Below are 19201 nucleotides of genomic sequence, written 5' to 3' on the forward strand. Positions count from 1 at the left end.
CGAACACAACGCGTTCACTCACATCGCCGCCGCCATTTCTGAGGTTCTCTTCACAAAAAAGTCGCTTGTACGTATAGAAAAAATTGTCGGTGAACCAAATTTAATTTGCAATCCAAAAAAAGAATCAAATTAAGTTAAAATTTCTTAAATAAAAATGATAAAAACCATCCGCTAACATCTCCCCAAGTGCTTTTTTTTGGTAAAGAAGAGAAGAAGAAATATATATTCAGTGTGAAAAAAATTTTGTGGATTTTTTCTTTTCTTCATTCGTTCACTTCCACTCCAAAAAAAAATGTAAAAAAAAAATGCGTTTACGATTTCCAATTTCATTTTTAATTCTTTATTTCATTTCAAATCCAGTAGGAAAGAAACTGATAGATATATAATTATTTTTTGCAGACTAGTTGTCTCTTTTTGGTTCGTGTTCAAAAATAATTCTCTACACTTTTCTCCGTGAGTGGAATGTTTCACAACTTCATTTTGTTTCGCAAATTTTGAGTAGCAAAGCAAGCAAAAGCAATTTTCTTCTTGTTCCATTGTCGTTCTTTCGATGACCGTGTGGGCGAAGTGAAGAAGATATATTTTTCGCATCAAAATTTTTTGTAAAAATATTTAAAATATTGCGCGTGTGATGAAAAGATTTTAATAAATATTTATGTTAAAATACAAATTAACCAATCAAATTGATTGATTCTTCAGAAATCGTGACGCATTGTGGAAGAAACGAAAAAGAAAAAAAAAATCCATACCATCCTGAAAAATACAAAAAAAAAAAAAAATTCCCATGCAAAAAAAAATGAGAAATGAATTAATCATTCACAATGGAGTAATTACTTTCCAGTGAAAAAGAAAATCATTTATATTTTTTCTCTCTCTCGAAACTCTACTCCAATCTCATAGGAATAACCTCAAGAAAATTTATAATTTTTATTTTCCCATTTTCCACGACGAATGAAAGTTTTTATATATTTTCTTAAATTTTTTTGCATCTCCTCTGTTGACACATAAAACAAAAAAAAATCTAGCTCGTTACTGTGTGAGGTGACCCTCTTTTTGTAATACATAACGGCAAAATTCGAGTGTGTGTGAATAAATAAAACAAGGAAAAACTCTTCTCCCCAACAACAAATTCGCCGCATCTCCCACAGAAGAATCACAATAATCACACTATTCTTTTCTCAACTTGGTGGTCCTCTGAGAAAAACTGTTATTAGAAAGGAAGTAACATGGCTGAATTGATGAATATTGATAGTATAATATCCCGGCTTTTAGAAGGTAAATTTTTAAATAATTTTATTTTAATTAATTTTTTATATAAATTTATAAGAAAAATGGAAAAAAGAAAATATTGCTGACAACGCCTTTGTTACGTACGACGACGGAAGGAGCACTTTATGAGAGTTAACCCATTTTTTTTTTCACGAAGATGCGGATAAAAAAAAAATATGGCTACACGCGCATTACGCATTTTATATTTTTTTTTTTTTTTGTTTTATTTTTCTCATTCATTTTGTCTAGTCTTTGCATTTATTTTTCTAGAAAAGGAATTATATTTATTTCAAGTTAGTTTTGTTGGAGGCTTGAATCTTGGAAGATTACCGCTTTCTTCATCATCATTCACATTCATCCCCGTGTTCCGTCGTTTGTCGTTGGTCGTGTTGTATATCTATGCGATGATGCCAAGTTATATGTATTCTTTCTTTCAGTTTGGATATATTTTCATTTTTTTTTTTGCTTGAGACAAAAAGAGAGAGATTCCATTTTTGTAGGAGTGTGAAGGAATGGGAAAGAAAGACTTCTTCTTCTTTCACATTCCTTAACCCCGCGCCCGCATTCGTACACAATTTTTGTGGGTAGGTTAGGTAGGTGTCTTTTTTTTAACAAAAAAAAAAAATATCGACACCAAAGTTTTTTTTAATACAATTTTACATACACAACAGTTAAATACCTACTTTATTTTTTTTTTGTTTTTTTTTTTTAATAAATAAATGCTAATTGGTGTCGTTATTTTTTGTTCATTTTTTTTTTTAGATCACATATTGGTGACAAGAGAGTTTTTTTGATAAGTAAAAAAAACCTTTTGAGTTTAAAAAATTAAGTGCCTTGAACTAGATCCAATTAGGAGGCGCAGGTTGTTTTTGTGAGGCTGAGAGAGGGTTTTTTTTTTTATTTTTTCTTTTGAAAGAAAATAGATAATAATTGAAGAGTATAATTAAAGTGGTACGAAATTAAGTTGTTGAGTGTTGTTTACTTTGCCTTTTTAATAAAAAAAAAAATAATAATTAGTAGTGTTTTTACTAAAGCCCTTTTATTGATTGGTTCTTATGGAGGTAAAGTTGAAAGATAAAGATTGTTATAGATAGTTTACTGGAGTGGTATGTTCTAGATCTAGATTATCTAACGAATTCAATTAAAGTAGTTTATTAAGATTAAAAATGGGAAATCTTTCAGAGGAGCACTTCGCGATGTTCTAACAATTAGAGAAAAACCAAGTGTATGCTGTTGTTAAAACAGGACACTGAAGTATTGAACAAAACATCACCATCGACAGACATAACTTTGAGGTAGTTAAGGACTTGGTCTACCTGGCCTCCTCTTTAAACACAGACAACAACATCAGCGCTGAAATCAAACGGATAATAACTCTTGCCAACCGCTGCTATTTTGGTTTGAGAAGGCAATTGACCAGCAAAGCCCTCTCAAGGTGTCCCTATAAAAGACCCTTATCATTTAAGTCAATGGTGCAGAAGCATGGAATTTAACGAAGGCGGATGAAAACATCCTGGATTGTTTTGAGGGAAAAGTTCTTCGTGCGATTTTTGGTCCCGTATGCATTAGAGAAGAAGATATAACAGCGAACTTTACGGGCTGTACAAGGGCACTAACCTAGCCAAGAGAGTTAAAGTGCATCGCCTGAGATGGCTAGGTCACGTGGAGTGCATGGACAAAAATGCTCCAGCCCGGAATGTTTTCGACTCCAAATCAGAGGGACGGCACAGTGGAGGAAGACCTCGTCTGAGGTAACGCAACCAAGTGGAAGGGGACCTCAATTAACTTGGCGTACGAAACTGAAAAAAGCTAGCTAAGGAAAGAGCTGGGTGGCGATGCTTGGTTGAGGCCCGAATCCACAGCGGATTGTAGCCACCTTATAGCGCATGGTCACCCTAAGTAAGTATGCAAGATGTTCTTACAAAAGAAAAAAATGGTTAAAAAAAAAAAGAGAAAACAAGAAAGAAGTCTGAAATGTAACCAGAAATTTAGCTGAAAGCGTTTCTTGTAATGTCTCAGAGAACACATCAACAGTTTCAAATGTAGAATAATAGTGGGAACACTGTCATAAGGTCATCATGATAAGTTTCGCAACTGGCGACCAAACTGAAATTTCTGGTTCGATCAAGAATATAGATGACCGCATGCAGTCAGGAACAAAGTTTATAAATTTATGATGCTGAGAGAACAATAAGTGAGGTCTACATCTGAAAGCAGCTGGAGATGGATATGGTCAGGAACTTACACTCATCTGGAATACATTATATGGTCGGAAGAAAGTATGTCCAATGGATGGAAACTCGGCATAGAATGTGTCCTCTTCAGAAGAAGAAAGACACTCTGAATTAAATTAAATTGGTATAAGTTTTTCTTAATATATAGAATACAATCTCCTGTCGAGTATCTTGGGTGATAGCCTAGTATCTTGCGTGATAGCCTAGTCGACAAAATCTTCACACTCCGACACCTTCTCTTATAGATATTAAAGTCGTCTATGGTTGTGTTCGATTATGCAGGATGACCTCATCTTAGGGATCAATTCTAGATTGTCAGCGCCACCTTAAATAACTAAGAACTAGGGCAGTTCAAGTCTATAGAGTATAGACTAAGGTTAAGGGCCTAACTCCACTTCATATTCAGAAAAAAAAGTATGTCTGTCATAATAAAGTATCCAGCAACACGTTTCTATAAAATAAAACGACTGACAAACCGTACCATAATAGGAACTTCCTTGTTGTCAACCACTTTCAATCATACTGCTAATTATTGTATTTTCTCGTCAAAAAAATAAATGTAATCTTATTTTGCCAATTTTCATTTTTTCCATTTAATTTTTGGTTGAAATTTCAATATTTTTTTTTTTAATATTAATTAAATTTTCTTTTTCTTCTATACAGTTCGTGGTGCCAGACCCGGAAAAAATGTCCAACTCTCAGAAACTGAAATCCGTGGATTGTGTCTTAAGTCGCGAGAAATATTTCTATCACAGCCAATTCTTTTAGAATTGGAAGCTCCACTTAAAATCTGTGGTAAGTACATATTTTTTTTTTTCTTATCAAATTTTATTTAATTCTTATTTCAGTAAATTTAATTAAAAAAATAAAATAAGAACCAAATATAACTAAAAACCTACGCGACTTAAAAGGGTTTAACAGCATCTAACTGATAAGATAAAACTTAACTAGATTTCGAATTTTCTCTTCTCGACCACAACTTTCAATTTTCCTTCTAAGAAAAGATTAAAATTATTAGGTACTTTCATAATGAGTATCTAATGTTTTAACGTTAATATTTATAGGTGAATTTCAAAGTAAAAAGATGAGTAAGTACTCATTTTAAAGCCGTGTTTTCTTGAGAAAAAAAAGCAAATATTTTTCACGAAAAAGGTACAAATTAAATCTGATTTTTAAGCTTTTTTTGAATGGATGTTGCTTAGTTTCCAAAGAAACTGTTCTAAAGCATTTATACCATCTCATTTTTACTGGAAGTAAAGTTTTTGTTCTTGGAACAATATATTTAGTGACTGCACTTTGAAGTTTTACGAAAACACTGCTAAGGTGGAAGTTGCCATCATTAGTTTAAATGAAAAGAAAAAAGATTTATCCCGATTTTCTTCACGACAATTCAAATAACTTATTTTCCAACAACTTAAACATTAAGGAAAATATTATGGCTTCCGGGCAACTAATAATCTATTTTTAAACTCCTTCTATATCACATCGTTTCATTCATATTTATTGCTTACGATCTGTAAAATACAAAACAAAGCAAAAGAAACAAATAAAGTTTTCTCTGAACTTCTGATAAAATTCATGTCTCTGTATTTGAGTTTGGAAATTTAAATGGAATTCTCCAAGAAATGTTAATAAACTTTTGGCTTCCTTTTGCAACTATTTTTGTAAAATAATTCTTGTTTAAATCATTTCTGAATATTCAATAAATTTTCTCCTACGAATTCCTCTCCTTGAGTGAGATACCATTTAAAGGAAATTCATCTTTATTTGTATATCTTTGAAATGTTTTTGTTGTTGTTGTCGTTCAACTACTATTTGAGTTTCACTAATTGAAATATTAAAACTTTTTTCTAGGAATTATGTGTATTTTTGGAAGAATTCCAAAGTATGTACTCCCATTTTAATGGAAGTCCCTACGAAATATATTTTATCAATTAAACCGAATTTGCTACACAAACTCACTATTTAAAAAAAAAAAAAAAAACGATAACAATTTCTTATTTAAAAGAGTCACCGCTCGCCGGTGATATACAAAACTTGCACAAAATGAAACATGGTTTCAATTTCCTTTAACATGAGACTGATGGGGGTAGGAGTTTTAATTTCATTGCCACAACTTAAAAATAGAATCACGACTTGACACGGATGGTCGAATGAGAATGACTCAAACCCACTTATAAGGACAACAATGAATTTTAATTGATTTTATATAATTAGGATGCACAGAAGGGAGAGATGAGCGAAGTGGTTTTTTCAGAGGGGCTTCAACAGAAGTCTGTGAACATGAAATTCTTATGAGATATTTTGATATAAAGTGTAGTGACTTTTCAATATGAATGAAGAAGAAATTTTTATTGCTTTTGATGTCTTTTTATTTTTAGAATTAAGTGTCACACAATCAACAATCCTCCTCAGGTTCAGGATTCTTTTAAAAAAATGGAGAGAATGAAAATCAATATCACTTGTGTAATATGAGATTAGATTAACATACTTCAAACTCCTCCTACACACACACACAAGACAACACAAAACCCAATTTTCAATCTCCATCGATTGTTGCTCTTTTCATAGCTCTTTTGAAGTGAATTTATTTCTTTTCTTTTGTGTTTTGTCAGTTTCTGGACAATAATATTCGATTGGATTCGATCATTTCTCAGAAAAGACGACATCTTAACATTTTTGTTTGTATACAACTTGTTTTGTATGCATACACAAGGTACAGGTGAATTTTCTATCTGTCCTCTATAACATGAACGCGTATCTTTCTTTGCAAATTGAAAAGAAAAGTAAAAATAGAAGAAAAATCTAATTTGAAGGATGATTGTTGACAGGGTAAGATAAATAATACAAAAAAAATAAAAGAAAAGAAGGAAAATTGCCACTGCACTACATTTACCATACTATAGACAGAAAATTTAGAAACAAAGAAATAAAGAAGATGAAGAGTGAGAAGAGGAAAATAGTCTTCACATGCATGTACAATGTACATATAGATGAATTGTTATTGCTAATTGAATTTCTCATGTAAAGTCGAACGAAGAATATTATATTGATTCAAGAGCAACAACGATGAAATGAAAATCATTACAATCATTCATGCCTATGACTACATAATGTGACATATAACACAAACGTGCTTGTCATCATCATGGTTGTGTGGTGGTTGTCGATTTGAGTGTCAAAAATTGCACAATCTTGTTATATCTTGGTTGGAAATTGAAATGACTTGAATTATTCATTTCGGAAATTATTGTTTTTATTTAGATTTTCAACTCAATTTCCGTTGTTACTTTGTAATTGCACAATCTCTGGCAACTTTTAGATGCGAGTTTTGATTTGGTTAAAAGTTCTCGTCCTGGAATGAAAGCATTTTTTCATTTAAAAATCTCCATGGACTTCAAAATATTCATTAACGGTTCGTTTTTACTTTCTTAAGTTAAGTTTCGAGAACAGATTTAAAAGACTTAAGGCTCAATATATTCACACTCCATTTTAAAATTTGTAGAAACATTGAACAAATGATAATAGTTCCATTTCGAAGCACGGTCCTTAAACAAAAAATTGGAATAGTAAAAATATCATTGAACTTTAAATGAACTTAGTTCGATTACTTGAAAGAGACATTTCTAATGTTTTACATAAAACAGTGTAAAATCAACAATACTACGTGACAAAAATTGATAATCTACTATTTTATTTCTAGAATTTCTGTAACATCTTAAGTTTTCAAAGTTATTCAATAACAAAAAAAAAACAATCTCATTATAAATTAATTTTAATTTAATTTTCCAACACTGAACTTGAGATATTTGTTTTTTGTTAAAGACAAAAACACATCCAAAAAAACTGCTGCTTTGCATTACTAATAGATTTTTGTTTCAGTAGGTTTTCATTAAAAAAAAAAAAACCTGACCCTATAATACCAATTACTGAACAAATATATTTTATGTTGCGTCGTCATTGCACGCTCTTTGAAATTTGTAATGAACTGGGAAGGGCATTAAAATAAACATTTAATTGTTTGTCCGTCCATCTTCCTATTTACTACACCAGCCAGCCATCTAGTCACCTACACTCTACTCTAAGTTATCGATTATAGTTGGTATATAGTCGACTTCCGATTGAAAGTTGGATTTTGCGTTTGAAATTTTTCGTTTAACATGCACGACTATAATGTTGTTTTGTTTATGATGTGGACATTCTAACCTTGGAGACGATGACGGTCACCACTCACTATCTAGCTAGCAGCACAACACCGGCTAAATTTCCATGTGCCCTATCTCAATAGAATACTAATAATAATAAATAATAATTAAAAAAAGAACAAAAACAAAAAGTAAAAAAAAAAAAAAATATGTATCAACATTTCCGCGAGACAAGCAAAATATCAAACTGAGGAAGATAGCCTATTTTTCTTATTCTTCTTTTTATTTATTTTGTTTTTTGTTTTATTATTGAAACATTTAAACTCTATAAATATTTTTATTCAATGTGAATATACACAGTTTTTTGTTTTATAAAAAAAAAAAAAACGCAGCTGATAAACAAGGCCAGCCAAAAAGTTAAGCAGTGGGTGGTGATAATATACACATCACGAAAAGGAAACAAGGAAATTATATTATATTTTTAATAAAAATATACTTATACATAAAATATACAGTAAATAGCCTTGAAGAATGCAGCTGAAAGAAAATGTTTAATAATCTATTTTCACTATTCGAGTGTTGCATATTAAATTAAACACGCAAGTTGATTTAATTTATCATTTCATTTCTCTGGTGGTTATATAAATTAATTTTTTTGTCAAAAAATGATATCTATTCAATCTGTTGCTCTTGTTATTTTTGTATTTATGTATATAAGAATAAACTGTCTTTGATAACCTCGATAAGATAAAAAGTATTATCATGTCAATCATGTATTTATCAGGAAAAAATAAATAATAAATTCATAAATTCATAAATTAACGAAGCTACGAAAGTTTGTTTTTTTTTCTTTTGTTTGCTTTCGTTATACGCATGTCTTATCGCGTGTTTTGGAGTCGTTTCAATTAAAGTTTATAGTTCATTGTTTTCTTTTGAATTTATGAGATGATGATTGAACTGTATTTTTTTTATCAGACTGAAAGTGTTGCAATCTTGTTTCCGACAATTCAGTTGAACAACAAAAAATGGAACCTTGGCCTAGATATTAAAAATCTAAAAGTAATTAGAAAACAGCAAAAAAGAAAACTACGAACAATTATCAATAAGGCCAATAAATTCATTGAACAAAACGGAATGGCTCTAACATAACGTAACGACAAATTGGAAATGGGAGTGGGAATCAAATATAGCGAACGTCATCGTCAGAGTGACAATACGTTACGCGGACGACTTGGGCCAGTGAAAACATTCAGCATCCCATTTGGCGTTAAACACACTATTATACTAATAAGCTCATGTAGGTATCTGACCAGGGAAGGTTCAGGCCAACAATCAGTTGTAGCAGTTTTTGTCTTCCTAAGTCAGAACCAAATTTAACCATTCAACAAAAAACTAAGATCATAAGAGTTAAAGTACCAAAACGAATTAAAATCAACTCTAATTGGGCTTTTCTGAGCAGGTGCTCTGGCCAAAGCCGCCATTTCTACCCACCTATCTGCCATCAATCTTTTCAAATATTGGCCTTTCAAGTAATTGTGTCGAAATCCTTGCCCACACCAAAGAAGTATCTGGGTAAAGTTTCAAATTTACTTTGATTGAAGACACAATTACCCTTATTGCGAGTGTCGTTCAACTTTCGATGCGGTAAAATTCGATCGAGTCGAATGTTTTGGTATTGTGTATCTCTTTCGCCAAATATATTTGCTATTGTGAAATACGAACTTGATTTGAGTCGATAGCAAAATTATAAACGAAAGATTGAAGAAAAATATCGTTCACAATACCAATAGAGATTCACAATACCAAAATCCATTTTCGATGATCGACAAAATTCGTCTATCGATAGACAAACGACACTCGCAATAAGGACTAATATTTTCAAATATTGGCCACCCAAGTAATTGTGCCTCTTCTTCCAACGAAACAAATGAAACGTTTAGAATGAGAAGGGGTTAATTGGCATATTTCGAGTTTTGAGAAATCATCGTTTCAAGTTTTTGGTTTATGGCTAACTTCTAAACTGAGGACACTAAATTAATAGCAATAACACCAAAATTTAAAATTTCTTTTGATCCTTTATTCGCTGTTAAAAATAAAACATTTCAAAAATGTAACTTAACCCCTTCTCATTCTCAACGCTTCAAATGTTAGTTGATAACCGAAACTCAATTGTGGTTTTTGATTATTTAATGAAATTCATTAATCATCTACTTATGTATATATTTAAAAGACAAAAAAGAACAATTTTACTATCGATTGAACTTTAATTAGGTATTTATTGATTTTTAAAAATGCCACCAAAGTCATAATGTAGTGTTATTAGGCTAGGCTAAACTACGTCAGTTGTGACGTAGACTATCAAAGAAATCAAAAACACTTCAAAGTGACGATTAGTTCTTTAGAATGAAGTAGCTTTTTTTTTGTCAAAAAGCTTTTCTTTTGATTTATAAATGAAGAGGAAATTATAGTTTATAGGACAAGTTTAAGTGGAAAAGTGTATTTCTGAATAGTTTCATATAATACACAGCAAATTTACAACGCAATAGCACCACATCCTGTGAATTTATCAATGTGCTTTTAATTTTATTTGTCCAATTTGTCACAAATCTTTCAAATACAAATCGTTACCATATGCAAAACAAAAGTGACACCAAATAAATCGATGACATAAATACTCTTTTGCACATTTCGTGCTCATCCTTAAACATTAAAAATGATTTACAGAGTTTTTTTCTATCAATAAAATTTTCAATTGACCATCGCGAATAATGTGAATAAATTGCAACAAGTTGACAGAAAAATAAATCGGCCGAGTGAAAGCTTTGGTCACAACAACCAGTGTCAACTGTCTGTCTATCTATATAAACATGGCACCTTCTTATAGAATAGAGGATGAACATTTGAACATTCTAGCAACACAACAAGTAACCAAGCCAACAAAACGCACAAAGAATTTGCAAATGATTTGCTTGGCTCCCTTGGGGGTGAAATAAATTTCACACAGGTAAAAATAAATCTAGACAAACAATTAATGTAAAAAGAATTAAAAAAAAAAAAAAACAGACAATAAAACTAAAACAAAATAAATAAAAAACAAAAAAAAAACGTTTTTTTTTTTTGTTTTATTGCACGAACTTATGCAAGTTGATGGTATGTTGGATCTGTGCTTCATTGAATAAAAAAAAAAAAAATAGAAGATTATTTCGGATTTTACCCTTCGGGTCAAAATTAAAGAGGTCTAAAAATAAAGCAAAGCTATAAACAAAAAAACAACCTGCGCCCGACTTACGATTATTGCTATACTCAAACTTTATTACATCGACACCGAGAGAGAGAATGACAACGACAAGTAGTAACACTATACACAACCATTTATACATTGTTTGCGATTAATTAAATTTTCTGACTGCGTCACCATGTTGTTGGTTGGTTGTAAGCGCACTCATTACACCCAAACTCACATAGTTCACGAGAAGAATAAAAAAATGTAAACTGATTCATCAGAATATGACTTTCAAGAGCTTGTTTTTTTTACTGTCATAGCCCCCTTTAAATGGAATGGGAATGGCTAAGAGAAAAAAAGCTGACTTTGTAAAAAAATTAAATTAAGTAAAAACACAAGGTTCCAAACGGATTTAAAAGTGATTTGTTTTTTATGTAAAAGTCGATTTAAGCCTGAAATACAATAACATTTACTGATTTTTTTGTATTTGTTAATTAATTGTTTATAATAAGTTTATTTCAACAGGCATTCAGAAGTTTGTGTTTTGTTCAACAATTTTTTGCAAAATCAGTATTAAAAATAAGAAATACAAAAACATATTGAGCTTTCGATAAATTGCTTTGGAAGCCTTTCCTAGGGCAGAGTTTTTAATTAAAATGACACTTTTAACGATCGCTTCTCTGCACACCTGCACAACTGAAAGTGCTGGTCCAGATAGCTGCAAGATATTCCTTAGGCAAGAGCATTTACCAACCATTTGCAGATATTATTTGGAAGTTTTTGGTAGAAAAAATGAAAATTCACTTTTGCCAACCGAGGTCTCTGAAAAGGTTGAGACGGCACTGAAGTTAATTTTTGATTTCGATTTTGAACTTTATTTGGCTCAGTGGCCATTTAGAGAAGCAAGGAAGCCCTGTAAGACAGGCATAAACATTGTCAAGATAAAATGACATCCTTCTAGGTTGCTTTAATAGAGAGAGATAGACTGACGAAACTTCCTACTTGAACTTCAATGTTTAAAACAAAATCGCTGATTTGACTCTATATATCTTTTTTTTACGGAAACTTCCATACATTTTGGTTATTCTCCTTTTTCTTGATACTTGCTGCATAATTCAAAAAAATATCTTGTGTTTTTGAAAACTGCAATTTAATTCCCATTTTTAATATTAAAGTTCAAAAAGCTATGCTAAACTTAAATTTTAAATACTTAACCAATGCATAGAAATAAATCAGAAGAGCAAGTACGTGTAGATTTTATATTTTATTTATTTACTTTTTTGTTTGTATGTGAAAAGTCCTCGTGGACGTGACATTGTTTGTCTACGTAAATAAATAAAATGATATTTTTTTCTTCTATGGTATCATTCTTTGAATATCGACTTTTTGCAATAAATCATCATTTTAAATGTACGCATTTGTGGATGTCTTTGCGAAAGAGGAAAATTCCACCAGACAATGGTCATGCAGAAAAAAATTCATACACCCACGGAATATTTTGTTTTTTCATTTTCCACATTTTTCAGTAAACATTTTTTGTCTGATTGTTGTAGACTTAATTTTCAAATAAATAAATAAGCCAGAGATACGATAAAAAATAAAATAAAAAATTGATAATAGAGATTAATGTGAGATGATTTAAAAAGAATTAAACGCCTTGTCGGCTAAATGTTTTTTTTTTAAGAAAAATTTAAAGAACTTTTTTGTCTCTTTTTTTCTAAAATGAATATGGAAAAATATTGAACTTTTCAGCGTACACTAATTTTTGAAATAAATACAAACAGAAATTAAAGGAAGAAAAAAAAAGAAAACCTGCTCGTGTGGTACTTTGAATTTTTTTTTGTAAAATAATCATTATCATCTTTCGGCATTGAATTAATTAACAAAATAAAAACATTGAACGTATACGAGCATGAAATAGACAAAAAAAAAAATACTTAACTGACAGTCTTCACAGTTGTACGCCCAAATTGATTAAGATCTTATATTTCACTTGTTTACTCTTTCTTTACAAAAAAATAGAAAAAAATAAAACAAAATAATGAATGATGAATGAATTTGAAGGTTATTTGGATTAAAAGTGTGGTGTAGATGTTTATTTTGTTTAGATTTTGATGGATGCGAAGAGTTGTTCTGGCTTTTCGTTCGTATATAGTATATTCCAAGTTCAAGTAAAAATATTTATGTATTTATATTTTTATTATCCAAGTTCATTAAGAAATTCCTTGATTCAGTTCTTGCATGTCTTGTGGTTTCTGTGTTTTTTTTTTTTTTTCTTTTCATTTTCTTTGTATAAAATATTCACTTTATTGATACTGATATTCTCGTTCCCATCGTTTCGGTGTCGGTCCATTAAAATACAAGATGAAATGTTTACAGATTGAAGCGTGTTGGGAATCTATCGAAAATGTGTAAACATGTCCAATACAAAATAATATTCTTAGTTTTACGGCGCTTGTTTGAATTGAATCTTTTTTTTTTGTTTTTGTGGAGCAAAATAATTCATTTTATGAAAATAAAAATCGTTTTTTATTTATTTTTATTGAAATGTGTTTTGCCTGACTCGAGAGTGTTGTCATTAGTAACATGCTATCTAAGGCGCTCTCTGAGTAGGCGGTGCATTATCACTTCTATGGGTATTTCTTGGGATGAACATGAGTTTAGTTTATTAATAGCTGGCAAATCTGGTGTGATGCGCTTTTGCTTTCGTTTTTCAGTTTTGTTTATCGCTAACAGAAGTTTGCAACAAGAAAACTGTTGACAAACTTAATGTACATAGAGTTATGCTATAAGTTCTGGTACAAATTAAAAACGCAATAAAAATACAATGTATTTAATCTATTTGATCATCATATTGTTCAAAAAAGAAAAATAATGTCATTCGAAATAAACGTCCATTAACTTTAAGGGAAGTCTTTTAACGTATTGTCCATGAACATTATTGAGGATTCAATCCTTTAAGATTTGATCACAAAAGCAATTGTCTTAAATGATCAAATTTGAATTTCTTGAAGGTCAATATTCTAGAGCCACTTGTGAATAGTTTCGCCCTTTTTATACAGAAAATGTTGTTATTTTTTCCATCAAAAGACTTTTGCCCAAAACTTTCACAAGACCTTAAAGTTATGGATTTCCATGGTGAAGTTTTGTTAAACAACAAACCAAAGAATGTTTACAAAGTAAAACAATGATTTATCTTAAATAACATTACACCAAACTCTAAATACCCGATATAATTAATTTAAATTCATTTCTTTGCCCATCAATTGAAAAAAAATCAATGTACGAGTAATCCAAACAATCTGGTAATTTATCGTGCATTTCCCTTTAGAATTACTCATCTATTGTGTATACTATTTGCACGTGAAATATAGCAAAAATACTGTTTATTTCACAATTTCCACTTGAATAAAATTTTGTCGATATACAACCAAACCATATATTTTAAAAATCAATCGATGTAAATGTAATTATAAACACTGACGCCGTGTCGGTCGTCGTCGTTCTAATAATGTCTATTCCATTTGAACGAACTCAAATGTATAAATCAAAGTGATAAGTCATAAAATATAATAATGTACTCCCTTCTTCTCCTCTTCACTTTTCATACATATATATCAAATTAGTCCATAAATATAAAATAGTTTTGTAATACATTTTTATTTCTGTTTTTATATTTTTTTTGCAGAAAAAAATTGAAATAAAATTACAAAACTACAAATCACTGCCAATATTATTTTAATTTTTGCTTGGATTTTCATGTCTCTTTCTTTTTTTTTTGTTATTGCTTCTTTTAATTTTCCATCGCAATAAATTCTAAAAATATAATAGATATAGTTCCATCACCATATGGAAAAACAGCAACGTCTACTTAAAAAAATAAAATAATGTTTATTTCTACTTGAGTTTTCAGTTATACTTAGGTTGGTGGTTTTAGCTTTTGGAAATATTTCGTCAAGAGGAGGAGAAAGGTAGGAAGGAAGAAGAAGAGTGTTTTTGTTTTTTTTTTTTTTTTGTTTTGGTTTCTAGACACTTTAGGCACGCATTTGCTTTTTTATAATATGTTAGACATATAAAACCAGAAAGCATTGTTTTTCATTATACCCATTAGTTGTTTAGCAGAGCTCCTAGTAAAACCTTGATTTGGCACATGTACTCTTCTTTTTATGATGAACATAACATTGATTTATTGTTGGGATTCCGCGTCGTCGTGTTGGCAAAAAGAAACAATAATACAAATCGTTCTTTTGTTATGGTTTTTTTTTTTTGTTTAGGTTGTCAATAAAAAAATGAATGATTTTCATTATTCCAGACGCCTGATTTTTTAGCCTAAGGACGTTCCCTCTGGTTTGGGTTGGTATTCATTGTGGAATATGTTTTAGAGAACATGTGAACGTGTAATAATAATACCTTACTCTTAAAATCAGTACCATACCACTCTCAGGGGTATGGCCTCTTGCGAGGAACTGACAAAGTTTCTAACAATGTCAATTCTATTAATAAGTACATCTCACTTTCAGTGTTGCCAGAGTCGGCTTCTTATAATCAAACAGGCTCCTTAAACTTTTCACTCGCTCCTTAAAATTTTGATTTTTGATTTATCGGAATTTTGCTCTTTTAATTTTTAACTTGGAGATTTTAGGCTCATTTAAAATCAAACATTTTACAGCAGAAATCCACCAAAGATGTGACAGAGACCAATTTACATACATTTTTCATTTCATTTTCTTTCAAAATCTTTTGCGCATTAAAATATAATACATATATCAACACAATGAAAAAAAAAAAATATATATCAAAGTAAAAAACAACAAGAATTGTTTGCGTGTTTTTCGACCATTTTCGAAAGCGGCTATTTTTGGCTCCAAGATTTTTCAAAATCGGCTCCTTGCCTCGAAAATTTTCTGGCTAGACTGCTCACTTTACCAATTCGGACTCGGCAGTAAACTGTTTCAGTCTTGCAAATATATTATACGCGCACAAGAGTGGTAGGGAGTTGTAGATAAGTCACTTATCACACATTTATTTTCATTTTGCAGTTCAAATGCAGTTTTTTGAAAATCTTTTTAACCTTTCCAAATTATTTTTCATCTTTTCTTAAGCAAATCATGTTAAGTGTGCAGGAAGTAGAATGATAGATCGTGTTTTGCTAATTATTGTGTTCATATAATACAAACTCGCGAAATGTGCAAAACAAAGTCATCATTTAAAATATTTTAATTTAAAAGACTTGGCGTGTCTTTGTCAATTTTGACGCAAATTTTGAAATAAACCTTTTATACTGAGTTCATTTTTTATTCCCCATCAACTATCTTAAATGAAAAAAACTTCTTATCTTATCAATTGGTTAAACAAAATACATAATAAAAAAAACAATAAACATCTGCGTACTTGAGTTTGATGCCATGCCATTGAGGCATTTTATTTGTATAGATTATCAGCACCATATTGTTGAACGCGAACGTAAATTGATAGGTTTATGTGTAAACATAACCCCTAAGCAACAATGGATGACACATTAAATGTCCCAACTAAAATAATTGTATGTTATGTGTTCTTATCTCTCTAGAGGAAAATTAGTGGGCTTCATGTTGTCATCATCATCGTCATCGTCACTGGCACTAGTCAGATTTAATTGCAGACACACAACTTAACCTCACATTTTGGTGTAACACAACTACGTATGGTGTGGGGTCATTGTATTTTTTGCATATTAAAACAAGAGAATCAATATTATGTTCATACAATACGTGGTGATTAGCGTTGAAAAAAAAAATAAAAACCACACACAAAACAAACGAAAAAAAAAGACAAATATGTACTTACATGCCTCACTGCTGTTGCTATTGTTTCTGGCGTTCTTCTCAGACATGTTTTTTTTAATCACGCGCTAGACGGATGAATTAGGAAAATATAGACATGAAAAGTGTGTCTTGTGTCATCAGAAACTCTAGATAATTTGACTTATAAGGAAAGATTCTAACAATTTGTGGTACCACAATAAACCAACAAGATTTGTGAGAATTTTCCCTAACTTAGGGGACTGTTTAATTTAGTAGGGTAAAAATTTAAAAAACAAAACTGATACCAGTTTCTTTAAATCAATTGGTAAAAAAATGATGCAATCTTTGCTTTGAAATCTCCATTAATATTTATACAACAATATGTTATAAACTACTATAACCTTACTTTCTAGTTTTTTAATCATTTTGTGGTTTCTATTAATTTGTATATTTTTTTTTTCTAATTTCAGGTGACATTCATGGACAGTATTATGACTTGTTGCGTCTCTTTGAATACGGTGGCTTTCCACCAGAATCAAATTATTTGTTCTTGGGAGATTATGTTGATCGTGGCAAGCAATCATTGGAAACGATATGTCTGTTGCTTGCATACAAAATCAAATATTCAGAAAATTTCTTCTTGCTTAGAGGAAATCATGAGTGTGCCAGCATAAACAGAATTTATGGGTAAGTTACAAACCCTCTTCCTAAGAAGGTAGAGAGAAAATGAAATTATAATTATAACACTTTTTTAGTTGTAAAGCTTGATTATTCTTAGAAAAAGTTTTGTAATTATATATTAATTACATCACAAAGTTGTTTTTTATTATAATTTCTCTCTAAAATGCAACCTGTTTGTAGGTTTTTTTTTAATTTTTAAATTAATTGTTGTTTGTTATTGTTTTTTCTTACAGTTTCTATGATGAATGCAAAAGACGCTACACTATTAAGTTATGGAAGACATTTACAGACTGCTTCAATTGCTTGCCAGTTGCAGCTATTGGTGAGTGTTTTTTTCTCAATTTTTTTTTTATGTTAACTTGTTTGTTTTCTTATGAAATGTTTGTAATTTTGTGGTTTTTTGTTTATTTGTTTTTAGTTGATGAGAAAATTTTCTGCTGCCATGGTGGCTTGAGTCCTGATTTGTCATCAATGGAACAAATTAGACGTATTATGAGACCGACAGATGTACCGGATCAAGGACTGTTATGTGATCTATTATGGTCTGATCCTGATAAGGACACAATGGGTTGGGGTGAAAATGATCGTGGTGTCAGTTTCACTTTTGGAGCCGAGGTAAAATGAGTTTTTTGAGAATCTTTTAAAAATCAGCTTTTTAAATACTCTCATATTTAAGAAATAAACTTTTTTTTTAAGTTTAGCAAATTAGGTACTCAGGCAAGTTTTTTGTATATATTTTCAATTTGAAAAATGAAGATTACTTACACTATCTAGCTAGATAGCATTTAGCAATATGACCTATATCTATGAATACCGCAAACGATCTATAAGGCCCAGTTTTCTAGTGTGAGGTTAGAGTTAACCGGAGTTCACTGAAATATTTTGTTAAGTTAACTATAAAAAAACTCAACAAAATATATTAGATGTTCTACCCTCCAGGTTTTAAGGCATTTTCTGCATCCATTCTCTCACTTCTTGAGTTACTTAGATCTTAACTAATTTGCAGATTTATCTAGCTTTGAGTTAACTGAAATGTGACGCAAGCCACGCTAAAAGTTCCTCTAAATATTTGTTGGTTCAGTTTAAACTCTTTTCTTTTAAAGGTTTGTTTGATTTTTTGTTGTCAGCCATGGCTGAAATGTTTAGGGTTGATTGAAAACAACATTCTAGGCTAATTTTTCTGGGTGAAACCAATTTTGACCAGATTTCCTGACATCAGCAAGCAAATCCTTAACAATTAAGGTCACAAGGGTAATGGTGTCAAGAAGGCGCAAATCAATGCTAGTTGCGCTTTTCTAAACAGGTGCTCTACAGGCCGACATTTCTGTCTACCTTATCTGCCACTTAAAAAATAAATCATGCAAATTATGGTTTGCCTTTTCTTAACATTGAAAATGAAAATGAATTTGACGCTATTTAAAAAAAATCCATAATTACATATTGCTTTATTTTCAAAAGTCGATAAATTACGAAATTGGTAAAACTATAGATTTTCGGCACTAAAATTAAATGTGAACCAAATAAAAATTACAGCTTAAAAGCATCTCATCAATGTGTTCACTGTCTGTAAAGTAAATAAGAAGTTGTCATGCAAAACAAACATCTGTTTGTATGCCACCTACTTGTGTTACGAGATGATGTAATATTATGAATCACAACAAGTAAATATTTAATTTACAAATTTAATTGTTTAATTAAATTAAATACATCTTTGTTAAATCCAATTACAAACACAAACAAAAAAAAACACTGGATTTTCAAGATTATTAACCTCAAATGAACTTATCAAATCTCTAAGGTTTTCACATGTTAATAAATTTCTTTAGGATTACATTGTTAAACAGTCACTGACTTCCTTAAGAATCA

General features: G+C 30.5%; 1 protein-coding gene across 3 annotated transcripts in view; it reads left to right on the forward strand.

Moving 5' to 3' along the window:
* Positions 1-19201, forward strand: part of LOC129917685 (serine/threonine-protein phosphatase alpha-1 isoform) — a 32254-nt gene continuing 13053 nt past the window's right edge. For 2 of the 3 annotated variants that reach the window (XM_055997735.1, XM_055997737.1), the window contains exons 1-5: positions 550-1275; positions 4167-4298; positions 17125-17341; positions 17569-17657; positions 17754-17950. In XM_055997735.1, coding sequence (XP_055853710.1) covers positions 1227-1275; positions 4167-4298; positions 17125-17341; positions 17569-17657; positions 17754-17950 — 684 coding nt within the window. In that variant the 5' untranslated portion in view covers positions 550-1226. Of the gene's footprint in view, positions 200-549; positions 1276-4166; positions 4299-17124; positions 17342-17568; positions 17658-17753; positions 17951-19201 lie in introns of those variants that run through there. The other variant, XM_055997734.1, reaches the window with a different exon arrangement.

This window comes from Episyrphus balteatus, chromosome 4 (genome assembly GCF_945859705.1).
Source record: "Episyrphus balteatus chromosome 4, idEpiBalt1.1, whole genome shotgun sequence".
NCBI classification, from domain to species: domain Eukaryota; kingdom Metazoa; phylum Arthropoda; class Insecta; order Diptera; family Syrphidae; genus Episyrphus; species Episyrphus balteatus.